Raw genomic sequence first — 17,300 nt, 5'->3', positions numbered from 1 at the left:
CCCACCTCCTCCCGCATTGGCGGGGACGGAGAGTCAGCGGTCAGCACTGGCAGCACGGAGAGGAGGCGTCGGGGGCAGGACCGCACGGGGGGGCCCTCTGGTCTCCACTCTGGGGGAAGCCTGGGCCCCAGGGGGTCTGGAACGGGGGTCGCTGTGCCGTTCCAAAGGTGAGGCGCGGGAGGGCCTCGGGGACAGCACCCTGACAGCCCCTGACAGCCCCTGCTGCTGCTGCTGCTGCTGCTGCTGCTGCTGACGGGCCTGAGCCCCTGCCGTGTCCAGTGGTGACGGGCAGCTGGGGCCCCGAGGAGGCGGCGGCCGCCACCCCGCCCGGACCCGGGCATCCTGCGTGGCCGCCGAGCTGGCCCCCACTTCACTGTGGCAGAGCCGTCTCCCCCGGGGTGCCTGGGGGCCGGGGACCCGAGGAAGAGGATGCGATTCATTCCCCCACCGAAGGCCCTGCCGCTCTGTGCCGGCTCCCCGAGGCGGGTCCCCCCTTGCTGGTTCCGCCGCCGTGGTGGCCACGGCTCCAGCTCGGCAGCAGGAACTGCTGCTCCTGACCCAAGGCCCCCACCTCGGGGTCCCGGAACTCGCTCTGCCTGGAGCCCCTCCCGGATACCTCTGGGGGAGCCCCAGACCACACCTGCCTGCCTCCCAGCTGCCTGTTGCCACCACGCTCCTGCCCTCGCTGGCCTCACGCCCGGCCGCAGCTGCCTGCATCCTGAGCGAACAGCCAAACTCACCGTCAGTGGGGAGAGGAGGGGCCCGTGAGCCACTGTCTGGACACCCGCCAGGGGCTGTCACCGCTGCCCGTGCGTGGCTGTGAGTCCGTGACCCCGAGGGACGGGCCCCTCGGCCGCCCCCGAGGGCTTCGGGGACGTCAGAACCCGCTGTGGACGCACAGCAGTGCCTCTGCCAGGGCCGTGACCCCGCGGGGACTCCGAGGCCACAGCCTCGTGACGGAACTTAACAAGCCACCGGAGGGAAAGAGCAGACAGAAGCGACTAAAAGCACAGCAGGGCCCTGTGAGCTGAACTCAACTCCTCGCTCACCGCTCAGAAGTGGCGAGGGGTCCCTGACAGAGGCTGCTCTTCAAAGGGCTCAGGAACCTCGGCGACAGGAGCCATTCACCGCTCTGAGCAACTCCTGCCCTGGAGTCTGGTCGGGGGTGTGCGTGCGCCCCCACCCCCGACCCCGACCAGCAGCCAGGGCTCCCGTCCTCTGTGCTGAACCAGACCCACGTGGAGTGGCTCGCTCGCCAGGCAGGGGCACTCAGGGTCTGCTTCAAGGACGTCTGCTGAGTGCCGACGTGACTCTCAGAGATCAGAGAGCTGGTGGGGGACTCGGTGCCACAGGAGTCGGCCGAGGACGGCACTCGGGACGTGACCCGCGGGAGCCGCTGGCATTTACAGAGGGACGACCAGTCCACTGCGTCTGGGGAATGCCGGGGGTCGTCCTTGACATGCGTGCGCCCAGGTCCGAAGGCTGTGAACTACCAGGGACACGAAGGCGAGAGAGGAATCACGGGACACCAGCGAGCCGCTCGGGGCCAGGTCCTGGGTGACCGGGTCTCGGTGGGAAGTCCTAACCCAGGTGGGGGGGGAGGTCCCGCCCCCGCACCCGGGAGCGGCCTGAACACCGTGCTCAGCAGTCGTCCAGGCAGACGACCGACCAGCTCTCAGCCCTTCGCCGCAGAACTGCACTCACGTCGTCAGACTGGCTGGTGGAAGTTCACGCGTTTACTCAATTATACTTTGTTTTCTTTAATGAGAATGTAAGACAGCAACGGACAGAAACACGTAAAACCAGCTGATGGCACGAAGGTCTGAGTCACGATCCGGGAAAGGTAAATAGGAGCGGAGACACCGGTGATGTCGTGAGGGCCCTGCAGGGGCGCTGGGACCTGCCTGGGCCCCAGGGCCGCCTGCGGGCACGTGGACACGGAGGACCGAACTGGGCCGCGCAGCCTCTCTCTCGCTGAGCCCTGCCGGGCGCGGAGACGGGCGATTCACAGCCTGTGTCCTCCTGTGCTCGTCCCTGGGGCGTCTCTGTCCCTTTCTCAGCGCTTCCTGGGGCTCTGGTTCACCGGCCGGACGGGCCGTGGTCCTGGCACACGGACGGATGTGTGCGGCCATCCCCGCCCCCAGTCTCGAACGTTTTCATCCCCCCGCCCCCTCGGCAGTCATCCCTGTCCCGCCCCGCCCCAGACCCCTGCAGACCGTGGTGTGCTCTGCGTCTGCGGCCTTGCCCATTCCACGCTCTTCACATACGTGTACACATATGTACAGCAGGTTCTTTCACGCAGCTGGTGACCCAAAGGTTCGCCCACGCCATGGCACGTTTCCATACCTAGCGGGCTTCTACTGCCCAGCGAGAGTCCACTGAGTGGGGGTGACCCCTGCGGCCAGTCCACTCACCAGCTGGTGGGTGTCTGGGCTGTGTGCTGCCCGGCGCTGGCCCCAAGGGTGCCGCTGTGAACGCTGCTCACGTACAGGTTGCTGCGTGGCGTGTGCTTCCCTCTCTCCGGGGTGCACGCCAGGAGCGGGAGTCCTGGGCCGTGCGCTCACTCTGTTGCGTCTCTGAGGAGCTGCCAGCACGGTGGTTTTCCCAGCGAGCGCCCCATCGTACACCCCCAGCAGCGAGGGGGTCCCGCTTCCTCTGCGTCCTCGCCAGCACGAGCCGCCATCTGTCTCTTCCCACCGCCATCCCGGGGGGTGGGGGGAGCGCTGCCTCACACCCTGGGGGCTGCTGACTGAGCAGCTTCTCGTGGGCTTATTGGCTTTTTAAAAAATCTCTTTGGAGAAATGTCTGCTCAGCTCCTCTGCCCACTTTTATTGGACGTATTTGCCTTTTTATAATTGAGTTATATCGGTTGTTTTATACGTTCCAGACGCGGTGTCTTCATCAGATATATGGTTTACAAGAAATGTTCCCCGTCCTATGGGTTATCTTTCCACTTTCCTGAGGAAAGGCTGCAAAGCACACAAGTTCTTAGTTTCAGGGAGTCCATTTTTCTTTTTTTTCTTTCCTGTGCCGTTGATGACATCATCTAAGAAAACATCACCTGATCCACCACATTCACGGAGGAAGATGCTTGTTTTCTCCGAAGGGTTTTCTTCTTTCATGTCCGTCTTCGGTTCTATAGCCCACCTTGAGTGCCTGTTCGCAGGTAGTGACAGGCAGGGGGTGCAGCTTGACTCTTTGGCACGTGGACATCGGCTGTCTCGGCGCTGCCTGTGGAAGAGAGCATCGCTCCCCATTTCATGGTCTCGCCGCCCTTCGCAGAGCCGCGTGGGCCGTACACGTACGCTTCCGTTTCTGGACTCTCAGCTCTGCGCCCTTGGTCTCCGGCTGCCCCCCATGCCAGCACCAGCCTCTTCGGATGACTGTAGTTTGCAGCAAGTTTCGGAGTCGGGACGTGAGCCTCCCAGCTCTGTCCTCCTTGTGCATGTGACCTTGGCTCTTCGGGGCCCGTTTCTTTTCCAGATGCACTTGAGGACTGGCTTGTCCACTTCTGCAAAAAGCCAGCTGGATTTTGATGGGGGTGTGTTGACTTCCCAGGCTATTTTGGGGAGCATAGAAATCTTAAAAGGATTCAAGCCTTCCAGCCCAGGAACACAAGACATCTTCCCGTTCACTTGGGTCTTTAATTTCCTGTGTCCCTGCTTTCCGGGTGTCCAGGCGCAGCTCTCTCGCCTGCTTTGCTGATGCAGCCCGGGCGTGCCAGTCTCTCCAAGGTTACTGCGATTGTGGCGGCTTCCGAGTTTCACTTTGGGATGGTTCCCTGTCGACGTGTGAAAGCACAACTGATTCCTGAGTTTCGCTCTGCGGCCTGAAGCTCTGCTGAACTTGAGATCAGCCTGAGTAGCTTCTTCGTGGGTTCAGAGGACTTTTCTCTGCAGAGGAACGCACGTCTCCAAGCTGAGACAGGCACACCTGCCTCTCTTCCTGGGAGCCTTTTATTCCTCTCCTTGCCCGGCTGCTCTGGCTGGACCGCTGGTCCGTGTGGATCAGCCGACGCAAAAGCAGGCTTCTGCAGAGAATGTTCTAAGGAGGGTGACAAGGCCAAACAGCACAAGTGGAGGGTCTGTCACCGCCCCCGCCCCCCCCCCGGGGCGGACCCAGATAAATCAGATGAAACGCAGGCAGGTTGGTAACAGGGGTTACGGGGGCTTCAGGCAGAAGGAGGCGAGGCTGGAGTCCTCAGCAGGGCGGGACCCCCAGGGGGTCGGCACCGCACACCCGGAAGTGGGTGGGGGCACGGCTCCACGGGGTCCGGGGTTCACCCAGCCCAGGGGGCTCAGGCTAGTGCTGGGGTGGAACCCCCAGCGGCCTTTGCTGGAAAGGGCACCAGGGGCCCCCCACATTCATCAGCAGCCCGGGACAGGATGCAGCCACCTGGAGCTGGGTGCCTGGGTTCTGGTGCAGCTATAATGCCGTGCGTGCGCGTGCGCGTGCGCGCATGGGTGCGTACGCGGGCATGTGACGTCCCCGAGTGCAGGACCTCAGCACCCTCACCAGCCTGCGCCCTCTAGCGTTGGTTTTCCGAGCCGGCGGAGGGGACCCCTGCCTCCCCCGCCCGGGCTGCGAGGGGCGCAGGAGGCCGTGCACGCCAGCTGGTTGTAAGTTTTCACTCCCGCACTCAAAACACACCTCCGGGACTAGTTGGCCCCAGCCGTGGGAAACCCCGCGGGAAACCCGACGGGAAACATGCCTTTCCCTGGCAGCTTAAATCCAAGGTGGCGGTGGATGAAGAACGACGGTAACCGCTGTTTTCTGTCGCTCAATAACAAAAATGGCGTCGTGGAAAGCTGGGAATTAGGAATCGAGATGCCTTCACGCGGATGTCTATCATCCGTCTCACAAGGAGACGCTGCCAGCCCCTGCGTCGTCCTGGTTTGTCCCAGCCCTTCCTGGGGAAACCCTTAGCGCCCACCCTCGCTGCTGCGTGCGCCCCCAGCACACCGGCACTGCGCGCGCTGCGACCGCCATTGCCTCAGGAGCTGCCGCCGGGCCCTGCGCTCCCCCCAGGGGTCGCTCCATTGCGGCAGCAAAGAGCCTGTGTTACCAGCAAGTCGCATGAACAGATTGCACTCATTGCAGTGCAAATTCAGCGCCTTTCCCGGCCACAGTCATGACAGAGCCCCTGGGCCAGACACCGGGCAGCCGTAGCGGAGGACAGTGACGGGCTGCCTCGCAGGGAGGAAGACTGGGACCCCGTTAAATCGCTTGTGAATGGGGAAATGAAGCAGAAGCTGAGGGACGACCACGCCACGCGGCTGTGAAGTCCAGATTACAGCACGTGCTCTTGCCCTGTGTCGGGGGAATGCTGCAGTTCCTTGGAAAACGTGCTTTTAATTGCATCACACGATAATGTCATCCGCAGCGTCTTCTCCTCGGATACTGAACAGCTCTGGTTACAATCTGGCTGCTGGGAAGCAGGGCAGCAGGAATCGGCCACACCTGCGCACTCAACAGCGCCCGCTGCCCCCACCGACTGGTACAGTGGGGTGGTCGTTCACACACGCGCACTCCGGTCCACTGCCCTTGGCTGCCAGGCCACGTCCCTGTGCTCACTGTGTTACCAATGCCTGACTTTCTGCAGACAGACCTCGTACACTCAGACCACCGATGTGCATTACATGCACGTGCTGTGTGGTAGAGTCTGAGGATCTCCCCTGTATTCATGCTACCACCATGTATATAGGCACATAACACTCCAACCTCACTGAGTACAACTCATTCCCCCCCAGTTTGTGTGACACCCCGAAGTCTTGCCGTCGAGGGGCCTGACACAAGCAGGGACACCAGAGGCTTGTCCCTGTGCAGTCATGGGTCATGGCGGCTCACTCTCCCCGAGACCCTTGCCCTCGGCAGTGTTGGTCGTGGCACAAAAACGCACTGCCCACAGATGCCCAGACCGAGGGACCGCTGGCCCCCGGAGAGAGCAGCTCCCGGGCGGGGCCCGTCCCCCTGCGCGCGAGGCTCACCGGCACCCCTGTGTTCTCTCCACAGACCAGCAGTACTCGTGGTCGCCCGCCCAGCACTTCAATGAGGACAGGTACTCCCCAGCCCCCAGGACCATGAAGGGGCTGTCGGGGAGCCGGAACGCACCCCCGCTGTGCTCGGGCCACACCTGCGGGCTCGCGCCCCCCGAGGACCTGCTGCTGGGGCCGGACGCGCGGCAGCCCTACCTGCTGAGCCCCGGGGACGGCTGCCCGCTGGAGCACCGCCGCTGCTCGCCGCGCAGCTCCGTGCACTCCGAGTGCGTGATGCTGCCCCTGGTGCTGGCCGACCACGTGTCCAGCAGCACCTTCCCCAGGATGCACTACAGCTCCCACTACGACACCAGGGACGACTGCGCTGGGCCCCACGCCAGCGCCAAGGCCAACCGGATCCCTGCCAACCTCTTGGACCAGTTCGAGAAGCAGCTCCCGCTGCACAGGGACGGCTTCCACACGCTGCAGTACCAGAGGACTTCCTCGGCCAACGAGCCGCGCGGAGAGAGCCCGGGGCGCATCCGGCACCTGGTGCACTCGGTGCAGAAGCTCTTCACCAAGTCCCACTCCCTGGAGGGCTCCTCCAAGGGCAACGCCAACGGGGCCAAGGGCGACGGCCGGGGCGAGGACCACCACGGCCACCACTCCAAGCACAGCAAGCGGAGCAAAAGCAAGGACCGCAAGCCCGAGGGCAAGCACAGGTCAGGCCTGAGCAGCTGGTGGAGCTCTGATGACAACCTGGACAGCGACAGCACCTGCCGGGCCTCCAGCGTGGTGCACCGGCACCTGGCGGACCACGCGTCCCACTGCTACCCGGAGCCGCTGCCCGGCCCCTTCGGGGACCTCTCCCTGAAGACGTCCCGGAGTAACAACGACGTCAAGTGCTCCGCCTGCGAGGGCCTGGCCCTGACGCCCGACACCAAGTACATGAAGCGCAGCTCCTGGTCCACGCTGACCGTGAGCCAGGCCAAGGAGGCCTACCGCAAGAGCTCCCTGAACCTGGACAAGCCCCTGGCGCACCAGGAGATCAAGGCGCCCTTGAGGCCGTGCCATTACCTCCAGGTAAGGGGGCCCGAGGGCCGCGGCCGCGCATCTTGAGGTCTTCGTGGTGCCTCTCGGGGGCCTCGGCTCGCTGCTCCGGGAGAGACGCCCCTTGAGCACACACGGGGGGCCCTTCCCTTCATGCCTCTCGGGCTGCCGAGTTCCCTGGCAGCAGCGGGAAGGTGGCCCACAGCTGTGTTTTCCGCTCCAGAGGTGGCCGGTTTGGCCGGGGTGGGGGCGGGGAGCGGGCCTGCTGCTTGGGTGCGTTCACTCGCCCCCTCGACGATAACACCGTAGGTGCGATTTTGGGCAAGCCCCCTCCCCCCCACTCCTCTGGGTGCACCACAGTGAACGCACTCACCAGAGGCGAGAACAGGTGAGAGACCGCGGTGGCCAGGGGTGGCAGACTGCGGAACTCTGTGTTCCTCACGACTTCCCCTCGCGCTGCCTCCTTTGCCACAGAGCGTGCGGGGCGGCGGCGGCCCAGGGAGGCCCCCGTGGGTGCTTCTGCCATAGTTCCGTCTGCCACGAGCACAGCCGGGGAGTCTGGCATTCGTCTTTGGCAAGTGGGTCACCTGCACCCCGTCACTCACACTCACGCCCGCACCCGACCGCAGCGGCTGCAGGCTGCGGCGCGGGCGACAGGGGCCCTCGCGGGAGGATCAGCAACAGGCAGGCACTGGCCCAGTCCCCGGGGTCCGGCGTCGGGGCAGAGCAATGGCTTCAGGAGCTGGGACCGCAAGCCGTCCCAGCAGCTGCCGCTGCCGCGCTGGCCCTGGCCCCACAGCTGGCGGTTCTGCGTTACGAGGCGGCGCTGACCAGCTCGCTCCCAAAGGCGGGGTTACTGGGAGTCAGGTGTGTGCTTAGGTAGAACGTTGTTTTTGTAGCAGGGGGACAGGTCAGTGCTGTGTGCCGCTGACAACACGCAAACGTAAGGGCCACCTCACGTGTCGGAAGGGAGGCCATGGCCCGTGGCCCGAGGCTCCCCCTGGCCACTGTCAGAGGAGCTACACCCTGGGTCCCTGCCCGTCCCTGCGAGTGTCCGATGCCGTGTCCCCTGGACGTGCGAGGTGACGCCACAGCCTGGCGTGCCCCCCCCCCCCGCCTCTCCCGGCCGAAGCCTCTCTGTCCGCCCTGTGTGTGGGCACCCTCCCCAACGTTTTCATCACGGAAAAGGCTCACCTGTGAAAAGGTGAGGCGGCCAGCTGACGAGCCCCACACGCTGGTCACGCAGCTTCAGAGCCTGTCCCCTCGGACGCGCGCGCCGGCCCGAGCAGGCCCGTGAGGTCCGGTGAGTATCCTGTGCCCCGTGGGGAGCCGCCCCGGGAGGGAAGGGCCCGTCCTCTGGGGCCGTAGCCGCAGCCCCATCGCCAGACCCTGGACAGGACGCCGGCCCTGACGGCCGCGGACCTGCGGCCCGGGCTCGAGTCCCCCTGCTGCTGCTCACACCCCTCTTCACCAGCCGGTCAGAGCCCAGGGCGCCGGGCGGGTGCTGCTCTGGGAGACCTGCTGGTCCCTCTCTGCCGGTCCCTCCACTGCGCGTCCTCATGCCTCTCAGGGCCCTGGGGGGCTCAGGAGCCGGCCCTCTGCTGACACCCCCCTGCATCTGGTGCCGCCTACGCTGGTGCCCCGTGGTGTCACCTGCCCTGGGGCCCCCCATGCCCTGGGTTTCTCCGTGTCCGCTGTGAGGTCACTCTGTCACTCACGTCGCCGATGCCCGTCCCCGACAGGCTGCGAGACCGTGCCGCCCCTCCCCCGCTCTTCCTTGGGAGGGTCCGGGACAGGGACAGGCCCCCGGGGGTGGGCGAGGGCTGGCTGAGCTGCCACCCTACGTGGCACATCCTCCGACGCCAGGGCCCTCGCTCTGCACACGGTCACGGCAGAAAGTGCCACGCGGGTCTGGCCCCGGCGCGCGGTGGCCGGTGGACTGCACCCTCCAGCCAGAGCCTCCGGTGGCACGGGACGTGGGATCCCTGTGGAGACCCACCCTGCCGTGCCCGGCCCGACCAGCACCCCGTCCCCCCACTTCTCCCCGTCCCCCAGCACCTCCTGTTTCCCACGCTTTCTCGCTCCTGCCTTCCTCGGCGTCCTGTGCTCCACAGGCACAGGAGACTTCCACGGATTTGTCCCCTGGCGGGTTCCGTCCACACTGCAGTTTGCGTGGGAAGTGCTTCCACTCGGATGTTTGGGAACTTCAGAGGAAATGGGGGGAGGGCGACAGGTGGTCAGAACGGTGAGAACGTCACCCGCTGAAGCTCTGTGGGGCCAGAGCGGAGCGCTGGTCACAGCTGGGGTGACAGCCACTCGCTGACCGGGACTCTGGGCTGGACTCGGGGAGGCGGGGCAGCAGCCCCCCCAAGAGCCCAGCGTCCCCTGCGTGCAGACACGCACCTCAGCCCTGCCAGGCTCCCCACCCAACACGGCAGCTCTGTGTCAGGGGTTCAGAAAACACCCCCCTCTCACCCAGAGGCCAGCTTCCCACTCTGTTCCCACGAGAAGCCTCCAGGGGGCGCTCAGGAGACGCGGCCCCAGCCAGGCCCTTCCCTGTGCAGGCACCAAAGCGGGACTTCAGCCCGGAGACCAGGGGCCTGAGGGCCCGGGACTCCCGACCTCCCGTGCCGTCCTGATGTTCCCTCCCCGGGACCTTCTCAGGCCGACCCCCTTGACCTCCACTGCAGGCTCTCGCCCAGGGCTGTCAAACTCACGGTCACCGGGGCCACAGCAGCCTCGCGGCTGCCCTCAAAGGGCGGGGCGCAGTTTTAGGACAGCATGGGCATAAGGGGCACGGAGCTGGGCGCTGCCGCTGGGCTGGACACGAGGTGGAGGGCCTCGGGCTTGCCACCTGTGCTCCGGTCAGCTCCGCTGTCCCCGGTCTGTGTCCCCAGCGAGATTCGGGCCCGAACACCTTGTCGCTGGGTGACCGGTGTGACCCGGGGGATCGTCTGCTGGGCTGGAGGCTGGCGAGCACCGAGACGAGCGAGCGAGCGAGGCCCAGCCGGCGCGGCCCAGGGGTTGGGCGTCGCCGACACGGGGGAGCCTCCGGCTTGAGTCCGGGCCAGGGCACCTCCGGGGCTGCTGCGTTGCACCTGCCCCACGGCACCGCCACCAGCACACCGTCACTCACTGTGAAACGGGGCGACTCGGAAGCCGGCGCCTGGCCCTGCAGGGGTCCCCGGGGACGGGGGCAGCCCACGGGCGGTGCACGGGACACAGCGTGTGGAATGCGTGAGGAAGACCCTACCCCGGGGACCACAGCATCTGACGGCGTTTCCTCCCGTGGTTTGAACCCCCCGGAGAGAATATTGTTACAAAACTCGCCCCCCCACCAACACACACACACCACTGCCTGAGAGCGAGACATTTCATGCGCGGACCTGAGGTGTCCTTGGAGCCAGATGCAGAGACGCCAGCGGTGCACTCTGTCGACCCCAGGAAGACGGCGGCTCAGAAGCAGTGGCTGTCCCCCTGTCCCCTTCACTCTGTTGGGGGCGACGAGGGTCGTTCCTTATCTCGGGACGCAGCAGGTTCGCTGCTCCCAGGCGCTGCCGGGGTTCGCCCACGCACTGCCGGCCAGCCGGCCACCGGGTGTCACCGAGGCCCCTGGGGGCCACTCCTTGTCCCAGTGACAGTCCCCACATACACTGTGGAATCGCCTTCGTGGCCCGAGCCCGGCTCTGGTTGACACTCCTGCGCCGAAGCCGCTTCTGTGGACAATGCGGCACTGGCCCCGAGAGTCAGACACGGGGGGGCCCAGGCTGGCTTCCCTCTCGGGCTGCTGGTCAGCAGTGTGTGCGCCGTCTCTCGGGGAAACCTGTGTGTTGGGTTCACAGACGTCCTGCAAGCGCCCAGCAGGGGTCCCTCTGCGGCAGGGCCTGCTGCCGTCTGTCTGTCCCTGCCCCCTCCCTGGGACGCCCCCCACGCCGAGCTGCCCCCTCCGCAGTGCAGGGACCTGGCGCGGGGACCACCAGGCGTCGGTTTTCAAACCTCCCTCTGCCCCCGCCGGGCACCCTCACCACACTGGGGGGGGCACCTCCTTCGCCTCGGGCTTGCTCCCCCTCTTCCTCGTCCTCCACGCGGGGCGACCCTTTCGCCCCCCCCCCCGTCCTCTCCCGGCCGCAGTCCCACGCTGCTGGAGGGACGTCCTGGTTCTCCCGGGGGCTGCAGTGACGGGGGTTCCCTCACTTCGCTGTCCCGGCAGGTTCTCGCTCCCCCTGCGCTGACGGCCGTTTGGGGTTTCCGCGGCAGAACAGCCCGCAGCAGCGCCGACCCGGGCGTCTGCGTTCACACGAGGATCGTCGGCCGGGACGCGCTGCGTCTCTGAGGACCGCGGAGGACCCGCCGCCCCGGGGACCGACGGGTGACGCGGTGTGTCTCTTCCCCCCAGGTGCCGCAGGACGAGTGGGCCGGGTATCCGGCGGGCGGCAAGGACGGGATCCCCTGCCGGAGGATGCGCAGTGGCAGCTACATCAAAGCCATGGGCGACGAGGAGAGCGGGGAGTCGGACTCCAGCCCCAAGACGTCCCCGACGGTGGCCCTGCGGCCGGAGCCCCTGCTCACCTCGCTGGCGGGGCTGCACACGTAAGGCCCCCCACCCCGCCCCCGCCGGTCCGGACGCGCCTCCCGCCTCAGACCCCCGCCCCCAGCAGCCGGCCGCGGGCCCCCACCGAAGCCGGTCTCCGAGCTGACAACGCCGGACTGCGTGGCCCTCAGGGAGCGCAGGCCTCCAGAAAGAGCCGGGCCTGGGTGACCGACTGACCCACTGACCGACCCCACGGCCATGGGGGGACTGGACGGGGGCGGCCGCCACGTCCAGGGGTCACTGGAGAGTGGTCATCCTGGCCAGGGTGGTCCCCCAGTGGCCCCCCAGGTCATTCCAGCGTGTTCGTTGGGAGCACGTCTGTGGGTGGGCGAGTGTGTGAGTGTGAGTGTGCGTGAGTGTGCGAGACTCCTCGTCACGGGGCGCTTTTGCTGTCACTTCGCAAGTGTGTTTGGAGGCAGCCCCTTCTCTCGCAGGGTGAGGGCGGGAGACGGACCCCTCTGCGAATGTGGTAGCACCCGCCACCGTGTTATGGGTAAGGCTCCAAAACAGAGAAAGCCATTCCGTGGGTCGGCCGTCCTCGCTCTCGCGTCACGCTGGTGGGGGGGGGCACCGGGGGCCGGCAGCTGGGTTCGGGGGCACGTGGGGAGCCCTGCACGGGTCCCGGGTGGGCGGTCAGCTGTCCTGCGTGGAGGCCAGCGGCAGGGTGAGCCGGCCCGCCGGTGCTGTGCCGCCGCGGCCCCAGACCTTGGCTCGTCGCCCGTGCGGGAGGCGGTGGAGCTCCCAGCCGGGTCTTGTTCTGGGGGCGCCCCCTCCGGGGCCGGGGGCACAGAGGGACGAGCAAAACGTCGGGGTGACTCCCACCGTCATCGTCGCATCAGCTCCCGGGAGGGAGACTGAAAATGTGGAGTCGCAGCCGCAGTCAAAGTTGTGAAGTTCCCAGGCGTGAGCCAGGTCTCTTTTGAAAAGATTTTTATGTATTTATTTATTAGATAGGGGGAGGGAGGGAGAAAGAGAGAGAGAAACATCCATGTGTGGTTGCCTCTCACGTGGCCCCCACTGGGGACCTGGCCCTCAACCCAGGCGTGTGCCCTGGCTGGGAATCGAACCTGAGATGCTTTGGTTCGCAGCCCGCGCCCAATCCACTGAGCTACAGCAGCCAGGGCCGAACCACGTCCTCACCGAGTTCCGTTAAGTCCCCCAGCAACTGTGCAGCGGGGGCGGGGAGGCCGACACCCCATCGCTCTCCACTGTCGGCGGGGCAGGGAGGGCGGGGCGCAGAGCCGAGGCCCCGCCCCGCGGACGCGCACCCCCCGCGGAGGCGCGTGTGAGCCTTGAGACCGCCGGGAGCAGCGACCGCGGGGCTGCGGCGGGGCTGTAAGCGGCGACAGAGAGAAAGCAGGCGGTGGTCAGCCGTGAGCCAGGGGTGGGCGCTGAGATCCTTGTTGTCCTGCCGCGCCTGCCGACGCCCAGGCTCGCCCACGCACCCTCTGCCGGCCCTGCGCTCCTCACCTGCAGGGGTGCACTCACCTCCTTCCTCCGAGGGAGAGACCGGCCCGTGCCGCGTCTCAGGGACGCCCAGGCTCCCACCCCCGGCGCCTACGCGGACAGGGTTCAGATTTACTGAAGTCTGCGGAGAGCGGGAGAAGGCCCTCCAACCCACAGACTGACGACAAGGCCGAGGCCGCGGCCGCAGAGTCTGGGTGCAGACGCAGCTCTTCATCTGCGGGCGTGGCGATCAGGCCGGGCGCGTTGCACGTGGTTCCTGACCCCCGGACGCAGCGCCCACGCACAGGGGCCCTGCGGGGAGGAGCCAGACCCGGCCTCCACAGCCCTGACCTCAGCTCTGTGGCAGCTCGGCCCCTGGCCTCTCCCCACTCCCACACCCTTATCACCTCCCCACACGCCGCCACCCCACACCACTCCCCACTGGGCCTGCACAGCCGTCCAGCGGTCGGGTCCGTTTTTCCGTCTATTCCATGAGTTATTGTTGCAGCCAGCCAGCCAGCCAGCAGGTGGGGGCAGGTGCTGACTCCCACCCATTGAACTCTGCTAACTTGCAGAGCCCTTCCTGAGACTAGTGCCGAAGTTTCCGTTACAAAGGCAGTCGTGCCACTGGCCAGTTAAGTGGTGGTCACGGCCTCTTAGCGCACCCTGCTGTTGCTGAGAGTGTCAGAGGTTTCCACGTGGTTTCACTCGCTGGCACTTTAGACGCCGTCACAGAGGCTCAGCTCGTTTCTCCGGGAGCTGCAGTTCCTCGGACTCGGAGTCCTGACCTCGAGGTGCGGAAGGGCCCGTGGGCCAGCTGTGCTCAGAGAGCGGTGGTTTGTCCCGCGCCCGGTGAAAGCCGGTCACCGCAGACCCGCAGAGGCCTCCCGGGCCGCGCAGCCGTGTCCCCCCTCCAGCCCCGCGCCGCCCGCTCCTGCCCTCCAGCGAGGTCTCCTCCCCGGGGCCTGTTCGCACTGAGGCCGGGAGACACCTCCTCCGTCCTCGCCCGGCATCGTCCCGGTGCAGTGGGTCACCCGTGCCGCCGACACACTGAACAAGGGAGTAGAACTCACGTCCCGGGAGCCTCGCGCGTGTCGGGGGTAACAGCCGACCACCCTGATGACCGCCCTGATGGGTGAAGGGCCGTGAAGGGCACCCACGACGTGACCACGTTTAAGGGTTCCAAAAGTGAGACCGTCCATTGACAAGATGTGGTGAAGCCGATCCAGTCTCCCGGCTCCTCAGCGTCTCTCGTGTCAGTGAGACGGGACCCGAGCCGGCCACCCGGGCGCCGGGGGTGTCCTCTGTCACAGCCCTACCGCCCCCATCTCCCACGCCAGCGGGGGGACCGGGGCGTCTGCCACATTCGCTCAGTGCCTCCTCTCCCGCCCGGGTTTGCCTCAGACGCCTCCGCAGGGCGGGACCGTTCCCGCCAGCAGGTCAAGGCCTCTGGGCCCTGCTCACTCCAGTGGCCCGGCTCCCTGCCGACGCAGCCCCGGCCGACTCCGTGGCCCCTCTGTCCTGGGGAGGACAGGCACCTGGGGCCCTCTGGTGACAAACACGAACACAGGCTCTGCAGGGAGACACCCGTGTGTGCGTCTCGGCTGTGCCGGAGCCTGGGCCCTGGCTTTCTTCAGCCTGGTCGCTAGTTCCAAGGCTCCGGCCCCAGTCCCCGCCGGTTCAGGCCCCCACTCCACCCTGCACACACTCTGGGGCCACACAGCCACCGCCAGCAGGTTCCCTGAGGACCCGCGGTGGCTGCGGGCGTTGCAGGGACACTCGGAGAGAGCACCGGGAGGCCGACGCAGTGGCGGCGTGGCCCCGGGAGCCTCTGTTGTGGCCTCAGGGACAGGCCTCGAAGGGACGCGGTGCACCCACCAGGCCGCGTCCCCACCACAGCCAGAGGCTGACTGGCTTCCACGGGAGCATGTGACGGGGAAAGGCAGGCCCGCGTCTCCGAACTCATGGCTGGGAGGACGCTTGTGGTCTGAGGCGCCGTGTCAGACCAGGCAGTGGATTCCAGTTTACGTGCAATGCCTGCGGGAGACAATAGTAGCGTAATCCCCATGTGGGCGGAGGAACACGGCCCACACGTGCCCACACCTGCCCACACGCGTGCACCCCACACCAGGTAGAATATCCCACCTCCGTGGAACGCAGTGACGCCCAGCCCGCTGTTCACGTCGGGTCTCCTTGGTGAAAGTGGAGAGACGCCCCCGAGTGTGGAAGGAATTCCACACTTAGTGTAAGAATAGTGTCTCCTGTCTCTCCTTCCTCCGGCCCACGTGAGATGTCCACTGCGTTTCTGAGGGGACAGGGTCGGGGGTTGGATGTGTCTGCGGTTCCAAGTCTCCTCCCGGCAGGTACATCTCCTGGCAGGTAACCTCTGCTGCGGCCCAGCAGGCCCCTGCTTCCTTACGTAAATCTGAGTTTCCGGGAAACACCCTGTGCTTCCGCGGCTGAATCCCAGGAAGGGGAGCCAGAGCAAACCCTTCGGAGGGGGGTGGGGAGGGAGCAGTGATGCCTGCTGAGGGTAACGTGTCTCTAACTCCCCGGCTGCCCCTCGTCCACCCGCGTTGCCCGACTGGACGACTCCCACCTCGGTTAGGACCAGAGGCCTCGGACTCATCCTGTTGTTTTCCGAGCAGGCGGAGTTGCCAAAAGCTCACCCGCCTTTTATGAGACGTCCACAGGTTTCTGGCTTCGGCTCGGGGGCCCGGTCCTTTCTCGGCACTTTCCTAGAAGCGAGGAGGTGATCCTGGTGCCCGGCCGGCCCATGAAACATCAGGACCCGAAGCAGTTCCGCACACGGACTCCCCTGTTACTTTCGATGAAATTCGCATTTGTGAATGTGAACTCGGGGACCAGTTACAGGAGGCAAAGAGTCTGTCGGCAGACAGACCAGGGCTGGAAATCTCACCGCGGCCTCTCGGCGTCGGCTCACACGCGGATCACCGAGCCCCCGCCCCTCCGGTGCCGCTCATGGGGCGTCTCTCTCCTTTCTGTCTCTGCAGCCAGAGCTACTTGCAGGCGGCCAGCGACGGGCCTGCCAGCCACAGCCTGGACCCCGCCGCCAACTACAGCTCCCCGAAGTTCCGCTCGCGGAACCAGAGCTACATGAGAGCGGTCAGCACGCTGAGCCAGGCCAGCTGCGTGAGCCAGGTGGGGGCGCCTCTGCTCCCTTGTCCCCTGGGTTGAGAGGGTAGAGCCGTGTCACTCCAGAAGTTGTCCTGCGGGTGGGGCGGGGGCCGCAGTTGGAGGCTTCAGGTCCGGGGGCGGGGCGAGGCAGACGTGCAGCGGCCTCTCACTGACGACACACCTGGGAGCCTGCGGCATTCCGTGGTCCCGGCGTCCCTGACTGCGGCCCTCCCGTCGACGTCCTCTGACGCGCTGCCCGTCCCCAGCTCCCCCGCCGACTGGTCGGCTCGCACTGCCTTCCTCGTGAAGAGTCACAAACAGGCCGTGGTGCTCGGTGTCGCTCCCAGGGTGTCACCCAGGGCCCCTGGGAAAGACCGAGCGCTAGGCGGGCCCTGGGGGGGGGCGGGCAGGGCAGACCCAGGGGAGGAGCCCGCTGAGAAGAATCAGGACCTGGGCGTTGTCAGCTCCATATGCCACAGGATGCAGAAAAGTGGATTTCCACGTTTTTAATTAAACACAGTGCTTAACGACTTTAACTGTCTTTAAAAACTAGCGCTTGAGCTCATGGGTCTTTCGGGCTTACACGGAACGCTTCCCCAGAGGCTGAGGCCAGGCCCCGGGCGGGGCCTGTCAGTCACCACCCCCAGTGCCTTCCCTCCCCGGCTGCGCTGGGACTGGGCCCCACGATGGGGCTCGGAGCCACCGCCTGTCCCGTGGCAGATGGGGTCAGAGCCCCCCGCCCCTCGGCCTCAGGCCTGTGAGCGGCTGCGAGTCACGGCCCAGGGTCCACTCTCCACCCTTACACCCTTGTCCTTTCTCCCACCACACACGCGTCCACCTTGTGCAGTCCCACAGTTCGCTGTGCTGGGTTTCCAGGCCAAACCCCCCCGACTCGGCACTCGGGGGACACACGAGCACTGCTAGCTAGAGCTCCCGGGAGAGGTGTGCCCCCGCCCGGGGCATCCACCCCCAGCAGGCCACACCCGACCGCAGGGGCCAGCCCCTCTGCGTGCGGGGTCCCTCCGCAGTCCCAGCGGGGTCCTTGCTTAAAACACCTCGGGAACTTTTAGGTTCCCAAGTGACTCCATACCCGGAAATTA

The 17,300-nt window shown here is 66.2% G+C and overlaps 1 protein-coding gene across 4 annotated transcripts in view; it reads left to right on the top strand.

Moving 5' to 3' along the window:
* DLGAP2 (DLG associated protein 2) overlaps positions 1-17,300 on the top strand; it is a 175,937-nt gene that overhangs the window by 125,252 nt on the left and 33,385 nt on the right. For all 4 annotated transcript variants that reach the window (XM_045821433.1, XM_045821431.1, XM_045821432.1 and 1 more), the window contains 3 exons: positions 6,013-7,058; positions 11,422-11,615; positions 16,077-16,224. In XM_045821433.1, coding sequence (XP_045677389.1) covers positions 6,013-7,058; positions 11,422-11,615; positions 16,077-16,224 — 1,388 coding nt within the window. The remainder of the gene's footprint in view (positions 1-6,012; positions 7,059-11,421; positions 11,616-16,076; positions 16,225-17,300) is intronic.

The sequence above is a fragment of the Phyllostomus hastatus genome, unplaced genomic scaffold, assembly GCF_019186645.2.
Source record: "Phyllostomus hastatus isolate PE091 unplaced genomic scaffold, TTU_PhHast_1.1 phas_scaffold_46, whole genome shotgun sequence".
Lineage (NCBI taxonomy): Eukaryota > Metazoa > Chordata > Mammalia > Chiroptera > Phyllostomidae > Phyllostomus > Phyllostomus hastatus.
This window is presented reverse-complemented; position numbering and strand designations above follow the sequence as displayed.